Raw genomic sequence first — 9877 nt, 5'->3', positions numbered from 1 at the left:
ATTATTATATAACACTTTATTAGAATTTTACAATATTTACAAAGAGGTACAAAAAACAAAATAAAAAACTGATAAATTAACATAAGAAAACTTCCGATCTAAAAAAAGAAAGAAAGAAAAAGAAAAAATATTGAAAAATTCTAACTCAGGAGCGGGATTAATGCCTAGGGCATTCTCTTCCATCCAAACCCTAAACAGGGAGTAGGCCAGCTTAGTCTGGGGGACTTTGAAGAGGGAGTATACCAGCCTGAATTCCCCTTGCTAAAGATATAGCAAAGGTTGAGTGCGAAGGGCATCCGCTCGTAAAATTTGTAGCCAAAACCAAATATCAGCCCAAAGCAATCACCCTAGTTAGGGCTGATTGAGAGGCCGACGAAAAACGCCGACCCCGTCTGTACACGGGAAAAGACGAGAAAGAAGAAGAGTTAGCTTGGTTGGTAGAGTGAGCGCTCACAGGTAAGTAAGTACTCGGGGTGGATTTTATCCTAAACAGAGGAGGTTCGTTCTCGGAATGGCTGGCTTTCTCCTATCCTGTCTTTCTTTTCTCTTCGCTTTCGGGACGATAAGATCTCAGCGACGCCGACCCCGTCTGTACACGGGAAAAGACGAGAAAGAAGAAGAGTTAGCTTGGTTGGTAGAGTGAGCGCTCACAGGTAAGTAAGTAAGTACTCGGGGTGGATTTTATCCTAAACAGAGGAGGTTCGTTCTCGGAATGGCTGGATTTCTCCTATCATGTCTTTCTTTTCTCTTCGCTTTCGGGACGATGAGATCTCAGTAGTTACAGTTCCCTCTCTCAAACCTCTTATGACCGAGTTTACCACAGATAGTTGACAAGAAAGGATATTTCTTCCTTTTCTCTTCGCTTTCAGGATGATAAGACCTTATAGCAGTTACAGTTCCCTCTATAAAACCTCTTATGACCGATTTTACCACAGATAGTTGACAAGAAAGGATATTGGTTCGATTTCCACTCGGGGTGGATTTTATCCTAAACAGAGGAGGTTCGTTCTCGGAATGGCTGGATTTCTCCTATCCTGTCTTTCTTCTCTCTTTGCTTTCGGGACGATAAGGCCTTAGCAGTTACAGTTCCCTCTATCAAACCTCTTATGACCGATTTTACCACAGAGAGTTGACAAGAAAGGATATTTCTTCCTTTTCTCTTCGATTTCAGGATGATAAGACCTTATAGCAGTTACAGTTCCCTCTATCAAACCTCTGGAAAAAAAATCCTGTCCATTGTTGTATTTGTCCATGATTTTCTTGTTCTCAGGCACGGCCTACAGCTCCCCCCATGGCATTCCGATAGATTTGCTGGACAGAATGGTGATAATTCCTACCCAGCCATACCAGGATGAAGAAATACAAGCCATCCTCAAGATCAGGTTGGTAAAGAACGAAAGAAACGAAATTTATAACCATCCAAAATAAGCAAATGATTCCCGAGTACGGGATTTAGTCCATGTTTTAACACAGTTTAGAATAATGTTTGCCCCGGCGGGAATCGAACCCGCGACCTAGGACTTACAAGGCAGATACAAGCCATCCTCAAGATCAGGTTGGTAAAGAACGAAAGAAACGAAATTTATAACCATCCAAAATAAGCAAATGATTCCCCAGTACAGGATTTAGTCCATGTTTTAACACAGTTTAGGATAAAGTTTGCCCCGGCGGGAATCGAACCCGCGACCTAGGGCTTACAAGGCAGACGTGCTCCGCTTCGAACTAACTAGACTGGCATATGTGAGAAATCCCACCATTCTGAGAACACACCTTATGTGTTTATGTTTACATTACAATAAAGTTTTCGGGGTAGAGTAGATTGGAACACATGACATGCCTTCAGGCACACTTCTTTTGTCAAGGGTCTACTTCTAGGTTTACCTTGTCCTTGGGATCAATTTAATCTGAAGAAACCATTTACTGATGAAAATTGTATTGATCCCTGGTGGGAATCGAACCCACGACCTAGCGATTGCAAGGCAGGCGCGTCACTATCTAATGGTTGATTTGAGGTGCTATCGCTATCTTGGGAAGAACTGGTTCATTTGAGGTGCTATCGCTATCTTGGGAAGAACTGGTTGATTTGAGGTGCTATCGCTATCTTGGGAAGAACTGGTTCATTTGAGGTGCTATCGCTATCTTGGGAAGAACTGGTTGATTTGAGATGCTATCGCTATCTTGGGAAGAACTGGTTGATTTGAGATGCTATCGCTATCTTGGGAAGAACTGGTTCATTTGAGGTGCTATCGCCATCTTGGGAAGAACTGGTTCATTTGAGGTGCTATCGCTATCTTGGAAAGAACTGGTTCATTTGAGGCGCTATCGCTATCTTGGGAAGAACTGGTTCATTAGAGGTGCTATCGCTATCTTGGAAAGAAGGAAACTAAAGGTAGAAACACACTACCATCACGTCACGTGAGCTCATGGGGAGTCAGAAAGATGTATATCAAAGTATTCCCATAATACTTTAGGTTTCGTTCAGGACAGCCACACTACTATCACGTGACGTGATGTGACGTTACGTGGTAGTGTGTTTCTACCATAAGGCGATGTTAAATGAGTTACCTTCAAACACGATGACGCGGTCAGACAAGTAGGTAGCCATGATGAAATCGTGCTCCACCACAAAACCGGTCTTCTTAGCGTGTAGAATGAATCGCTTGATAACCTGTAGGGACAAATGGAGAGGGGACATTGTATTTGTAAGAATGTTGATAAATTGATAATGTTTGGGATGAAGTTCGCCCCGGGTGGGAATCAAACCTGTGACCTCGCGCTTACAAGACAAGACGTGCTACCTTCCAAGCTAACAAGGCTGGCTTCGAAAGTTGTGTGTCTCTTATGGCCGATCATACCACTGAGAGTTAACACAGTGTCAAGTGTTTCCTTTGTCGTCACCCATTTGATTTACACAGTCCAGTATTTTTTAACTGTGGATTAACTGAAAACTCTGGTAAAATCGGGCCTATAACCACGGCCAGCGTTGTCTGCAGGAGACGCAAAGCTACTGAGATCTGCATGGAAGATATTCGTAAGGTAAATTAGAATAGAAGCCATCCAGTTAATAACCACGGCCAGCGTTGTCTGCAGGAGACGCAAAGCTACTGAGATCTGCATGGAAGATATTCGTAAGGTAAATTTAGAATAGAATAGATCGCCTAGGAATCTAACGGATAGTGTTCGATCTTGGAACGGCTGGCTTTCTCCTATCCTGTCTTCCTTCTCTCTTCGATTTCGGGACGATAAGACCATAGCAGTTAGAGTTCCCTCTTTCAAATCCCATAAAAAAATTCTTAATCATTAGTAGCTAATTTTCTTTAGGGATGAGTTATTCATTTATTTATTACTGTGTTTCAGGTATACGCTCTGTTTTTGGATGAAGGTCGTTCTACACAATATCTCCGCGAACACCAGAACGAATACATGTTTGACTCCACAGTGACTGGGGGAGCTGGCGATACGAAGATGGAGGTGGATAAGTGAAGAAAATAAACAAAATGGACGGTCGATAACTACAAAAAAAAACGATATACCTACTCCTTCTGTTACCTCATACACTTGTTTCCATAGGTGCAAAGGTTGACTGTCACTGCACAGTGTACACGTAAATAGTGAAAAGGAAAGAACAGAGAAAAGACTTGATCGGGGCAAAGACCTAAAGGTGTGTCCACACGCAGTCGTTCGACATTGACTGAACCGTCCACACTGACTCGACAACATTCACCTCCTTGATCGACCATGTTTGAACACACCTTAAGATGTTAGTCCCTTCTTAAAATTAAAACTTGTCCTCTGACCTCCTTCCTTTTATTTCGGAGAAGTTGAGATATTTCTTATGTGTTTCAAACAACGCAGCGTTTATACTATACCGTAGAATCTTTGCACTGATTTTGCACACCCGGGTTTGATTTCCGGCAGAGTCGAATTATTTTTGTTTGTAAAAATAAATCAAAACCCTTGTACATACATAAAACAAAATTGTTCTCTCTCTCTCTCTCTCGTTTTTTTTTTGAAGCTGAATTGTTTGATTTCCAGCCTGCGAAAAAAGTAGCTTCTAAATCTAAACCATTTTTTTTTTAAAGAGGTTTGACCGCGGGAACTGTAACAGCTAAGGTCTTATCGTTCCGAAATCGAAGAGAGAAGGAAGACAGGATAGGAGAAAGCCAGCCGTTCCGAGAACGAACATTGTCCCATCAGGATAAAATCCGCCCCGGGCGGGAATCGAACCCGCGGCCTATAAATCTAAACCAATTACGTATGAAATAAGAGCCTGTACACAGCTGGCTAGATGGACTAAAAAGACAAGTTTGCATAATAAAAAGATAGTTTATTTAATAATTCAATAAGTTACCTTTGTACATAACAATGGGATAATATAAAATAGCTATGTACTTTACACTCAAGCCAAAGTATATTTATACAACAACCATGAGTTGTAATTAGGGTTGTCCCTCAAAGAGAAACTAAGGATAATGATAATTTGCCAGCCTAGTTAGGGTAGGTCGCGGGGGCGATTCCCAGTATTCCCATCCAAGGCAGAATTTATCCTAAACAGACGAGGTCCGTTCTTGGAACGCCTGGCTTTCTCCTCTTCCTTCTCTCTTCGATTTCGGGACGATAAGACCTTGCCAATTACAGTTCCCTCTGTCAAACCTCTTGGGGGAAAAAAACTGTTGTTAATACCATATCAAATATCAACAAAACTCATTTTGTAAAATAAGGTCCGAATAAAATTAAATCCCTTTAAAAAATAGCATACAGTTCCATGGCATTCCTTAATTGTTTGACTTTTTTTATACTGAGATAAATATGGCCCAGTTTGGTCTGTGAAGAGTCTCTTATAGATAAAAGTATGAAGGTAGTAATTAAAATATTAATCAATCCAACTAAAAAAAAAAAATCTATTTACAATCAAGTGGAAGAGTTAATGGATAACTGATAAGATCAGAGTTCCAAGAACAACCTCGCACTTTGTACTCCCAGCACAGAAAATATTGTCAAACTTTCATTCCAGGTTGCCTTCTGCCCCTCTATTTTCTCCCATTTTCTGTCAAATATTTCATTCCTTTATTATCTTCACACACGAAACCTCGCACTTTGTACTCCCAGCACAGAAAATATTGTCAAACTTTCATTCCAGGTTGCCTTCTGCCCCTCTATTTTCTCCCATTTTCCGTCAAATATTTCATTCCTTTATTATCTTCACACACGATTTTTTTTTTCAATTCTTTTCCTCGCCTTACTATGTTTTAGTTTTCGCTTTTTCTCGTCGTTTCTCTTAATTTTCCTTTTTTCGGTTTCTCTGTCTGTTCGTCTCTCTCTCTCCCTGTGATCTTACCCTTCGGCCTATAAATCTAAACCAATTACGTATGAAATAAGAGCCTGTACACAGCTGGCTAGATGGACTAAAAAGACAAGTTTGCATAATAAGATAGTTTATTTAATAATTTAATAAGTTACCTTTGTACATAACAATGGGATAATATAAAATAGCTATGTACTTTACACTCAAGCCAAAGTATATTTATACAACAACCATGAGTTGTGGTAATTAGGGTTGTCCCTCAAAGAGAAACTAAGGATAATGATAATTTGCCAGCCTAGTTAGGGTATCTGCCTTGTAAGTAGGTCGCGGGGGCGATTCCCAGTATTCCCACCCAAGGCAGATTTTATCCTAAACAGATGAGGTCCGTTCTTGGAACGCCTGGCTTTCTCCCTCTTCCTTCTCTCTTCGATTTCGGGACGATAAGACCTTGCCAATTACAGTTCCCTCTATCAAACCTCTTAGGGGAAAAAACTGTTGTTGATACCATATCAAATATCAACAAACTCATTTTGTAAAATAAGGTCCGAATAAAATTAAATCCCTTTAAAAAATAGCATGGTCTCCATTGTTGTAAAAAATGTAAATGCAGTTTCTTTGTGTTATTATGTCACAACTTTGGTGCTCACTGCAGCATTGTAGGATTTGCTGGTACACTCGTTCTCTTTCGACAAAATTTTCGATCACAAATTTGAAGAAATCAGGCTGTATCTCGTTGATGTAGCGTTCAGTTTCACCTTTCAATGCTTCAGTGTTTGTGGGTTTGTTATTGCAAACTTGTGACAGAAAGTAGTCTAAAGGGGTCAAATCGCATGAAAATGGGGGCCATTTCTCGTCGCTAAAACGGAAAATGCCACAACCCCGAGCAGAAAAATGTTCGCGCAAAAGTGACAATGTGTCGATTTTATTATGCTAACGCGTTGTTGAACAGTTTTAGACCCCATGATTAGTAAATTTGATTTGTTTACAACCAATCTGTCAAAGATTGGACAAGATAAAACAAGTCACAACAAAGTTATGACCGTTTCAAATCTTGCGTTCTTATTGGGACACCCTTTACAACTCATGCTTGTATAAAAACTTGGTTTGAGCTTTGAGTGTAAGGTAGCTATTTTCTATTATCCATTGTTATGTACAAAGGTAACTTATTGCATTACCAATATCTCAATAATCCTAAAATCCAATGTTTACCTACCATGCTGGCACCGGTCGCTATGCGCATTTATATGTCATAACTACTCATTCTCCTCACGAGGCTGAGTGGGCATCGCAACAGCCAGTCACGGACTCATGATACAAATTTCTTGACCCCGCCGGGAATCGAACCCGGGTCTCCCGCGTGCAAGGCGAGAGTGACCACTACGCCATGGGAGCTGAATGTCTACAACAAAGTTATGACCGTTTCAAATCTTGCGTTCTTATTGGGACACCCTTTATAACTCATGCTTGTATAAATACTTGGTTTGAGCTTTGAGTGTAAGGTAGCTATTTTCTATTATCCATTGTTATGTACAAAGGTAACTTCTTGCATTAGGGGTAACTTAGGGCGGGAATCGAACCCGCGACCTAGCGCTTACAAAGCAGACGTGCGTGAATTTCTTACCTTGAGACTTGGGCGAAATTTTCTGCGGCTTATAACTGATGTTGAGCGAGGGCAGATCTGCCGAGCCTTCATCAGGAGGTATAGCACCGGCTAGTAGTCGAATGAATGTGGTCTTCCCTGTACCATTCTCACCTAATAGAATAGAATAGAATTATTATAATATTATAGAATAGATTTAGTATAATATTATAGAATAGAATTAATATAATATAAGTATTAACAAGATAGCAACGAGTGTCCATGATAAAGTAAGTCTAATTAATGTATTGACCGTTGCAATGAACTCTCAAGAATACGTAAGATTCATGATTAGGATAAACCGGACGGGAATCGAACCCGCAACCTAGCACTTATAAGGCAGGGCCTGTGATTGCGTGAAAGAACACTTTTAGGAGAATTCTGCCACATTAAAAAAATTAAAAAATCCCTTAGACCCCGTGTCAACTTGTCGTGAGTTTTACACGATTTTTTTCGATACAAAAGGTCCTGTAGGCAATGTAATTTAAATGAGAGTGTTCCCACTACACACGACACGATTTTTATTCCGAACGACATCAATTTCTTGACCCCGCCGGGAATCGAACCCGGGTCTCCCGCGTGCAAGGCGAGCGCAGTGACCACTACGCCATGGGAGCTGACTTCAACTCAATATATAAAACATTCCCAAGTTGTATTCGATTGTGACTTTTAATTCAGTCATCATACGAAATTTCTCCTAGGGCTAGTTTTGGTAGACAGCGCGGATGGTAGGAGGCCATTGTCCAAACAAGTCCAAAGAGAAATTTCGTATGATGACTAAATTAAAAGTCACATAATCGAACACAACTCTACCTACTTAATTTATTTACTTGCACTACCTACCTACAAACTCAATCAACAAAAATATTCATAAATAAATTATACCACTACTTATATCAAGGTGGCTTATGACTAGATAGTGGTTTTATTTCGTAGCAATAAAACAAGTGCTTCATTAGACTCGTATGGTCTGTGTCGTAGCATGCCCATCCCGTAGTATGTCCCATTTTGTGCTGGTCTTCTTTTTTCTTCTGGTTGTTGCTGTGACTTTTTCTTTTCTGGCAGTTTCCTTGACATCATTGGGAGCTGTGGATAAAAACAAGAAAATCTCAGTAAGAACAAATGAATCTCACAAGCAGGGGGTTCACAGCAAAACTATAGAAAAGAAATTATTACCTACTTTTCCTAAGGTTTTTGATTGTGTCCCTTTACTTACTTATTTAGAAGATGATTTCAATTTTTAATTGGTGTAAGAAAAAGTAAAAATAATTTTCACTTACATGTCATGCCAGGAAACATTTTTGATGCAGCAATCAAGTATTCGTGGACCCGTTCTAGATGTTGATACTTTTCCTTGAACAAGTACTCTGCAATGTATTCTTCCCGGTGAACTTTGCTTGAACCAAACCTTGGTTTACTACTATGGACTTCATGCCAGTTGAAATTATATGGTTCTTTATGAGGGACTACATATTTGAGGTTCTGTTTGCTCTTGAGTAGTTTAAACTCTGGATCAGTTCATGCCAGTTGAAATTATATGGTTCTTTATGAGGGACTACATATTTGAGGTTCTGTTTGCTCTTGAGTAGTTTAAACTCTGGATCAACCAAACAGCTATCAGGTTCCCCTGCATGCCACATATCTGAGATGATAGAGGTCCCAGGCAAGATCTTCTCTCTGATGATTTGCAAAATAATCTCTTTAGTTTTGATTAGAACAGGCACCACAAATATGTCTTTTGTTTCTCTGCAGATTCCTGTGACTACCCACTTTCCTCTTCTTCCACCATTGTATTTACGTTTACTTATCTTGGCTTCATCCATCTCCACAGTGAAACCTTCTCCTCCAATCTTATTCCGTTGATATTGGTACATCCAATCAACAAAGACTTCTCGACAATAACTTGTTCTTTCCACTACAGTTTGTGTTGCTAATTTCAAATGATTGGCATAATAGCATTGACGAGGTGGATTGAAGAAGAGTAGGTAACATATGAAATGGATTAGTTTGACTAGATCTAGTTTACCACTACAGTTTGTGTTGCTAATTTCAAATGATTGGCATAATAGCATTGACGAGGTGGATTGAAGAAGAGTAGGTAACATATGAAATGTATTAGTTTGACTAGATCTAGTTTTGCATAGGCTAGGAATGTACCTGTCAATGGAGATACACTGTAGTTACATTTCTTTTTTGTGTCACCTATCTTGACACTCTTCTGACACTTGAAGCTCATGATCTTCTTATTCAAGGTCACCGTTTGGCTACATTTGGGACAACATATTGTTTCTTTAATAACTCCATGAGCTATCAACAAATTTCTAATCTCAGTCTTGTTCTTGAAAGTATAGAAATCTACAATGGATATCTCACAGCCTTCACATGACATTTTGTTGGAGGTGGGGTTCGGTCGGAGATGGGAGTGAGTGCAGGGAATGCAGGTGGACTTTCAAAAGTAACTCTTACTCATAAAATAATGAAGTTTAGAACAAACATTTTGTTTAAAGCTAATTTAATGTCTTCAGATGTGAAATGGTAAAATCAGAGATCCTTACTTGAGAGACATTTACCCAGAAGAGAAGGAGAAATAGAAGCAGAATAGTTTTTTTCCTAAAGTAAATAAACAAGTATTATTCAGTACGATTTTTTAAGGCCCTGTTCCACGAAAATACACAGAGAAGCAACTGTGAACACATACCCAAAAAGTAGTGTAGGTCTACTGTTCTTTTTCCTGCGAGCAACATTACACAGAACTTTGTCAGTAAGAGAAGAAAGATTTCTTTAAATTTAAGCATGTAATTTTTTTTTTTTTTTTTTTTTTTTTTTTTGCCAAATCCCCTTAATTGAATTGGACTCGAACCACCAACGTCCACCGCGCTAATTCACCACCGAATACGTCAAACTATTTACAAATCATCTGAAGTCTACAGCTA

The 9877-nt window shown here is 39.5% G+C and overlaps 2 protein-coding genes across 2 annotated transcripts in view; one reads left to right on the top strand and one right to left on the bottom strand.

Annotated features, from left to right (window-relative positions):
- Positions 1 to 3875, top strand: part of LOC103514011 (ruvB-like 2) — a 7448-nt gene extending 3573 nt beyond the window's left edge. The window contains 3 exon segments of the mRNA XM_026827076.1: positions 1271 to 1382; positions 2977 to 3133; positions 3358 to 3875. Coding sequence (XP_026682877.1) covers positions 1271 to 1382; positions 2977 to 3133; positions 3358 to 3483 — 395 coding nt within the window. The 3' untranslated portion in view covers positions 3484 to 3875.
- Positions 3546 to 9508, bottom strand: LOC103514010. Its single transcript, XM_026827075.1, has 6 exons — positions 8971 to 9508; positions 8485 to 8857; positions 8225 to 8395; positions 7927 to 8030; positions 6927 to 7053; positions 3546 to 3589 (listed from the first exon to the last, which is right to left on the bottom strand). The coding sequence occupies exons 1-6, from the start codon at positions 9331 to 9333 to the stop codon at positions 3546 to 3548; spliced, it is 1182 nt and encodes a 393-aa protein (XP_026682876.1). The 5' UTR covers positions 9334 to 9508.
- Positions 9509 to 9877: the final 369 nt, after the last annotated feature.

The sequence above is a fragment of the Diaphorina citri genome, unplaced genomic scaffold (assembly GCF_000475195.1).
Source record: "Diaphorina citri unplaced genomic scaffold, Diaci psyllid genome assembly version 1.1 scaffold1066, whole genome shotgun sequence".
NCBI classification, from domain to species: Eukaryota; Metazoa; Arthropoda; class Insecta; order Hemiptera; family Psyllidae; genus Diaphorina; species Diaphorina citri.
Note: the sequence above shows the minus strand (reverse complement) of the source record. Positions and strands in the feature narration are given on the sequence as shown.

Coding starts and splice junctions, on each gene's coding strand:
- LOC103514010 (XM_026827075.1), bottom strand. CDS start 9,333: ATGTCATGTGAAGGCTGTGAGATATCCATTGTAGATTTCTATACTTTC. Junction 8,858..8,970: donor TAGCAACACAAACTGTAGTG/GTAAACTAGATC, acceptor CAAACTGTAGTG/GAAAGAACAAGTTATTGTCG. Junction 3,590..6,926: donor AATTTCGCCCAAGTCTCAAG/GTAAGAAATTCA, acceptor TACACTGTGCAG/TGACAGTCAACCTTTGCACC.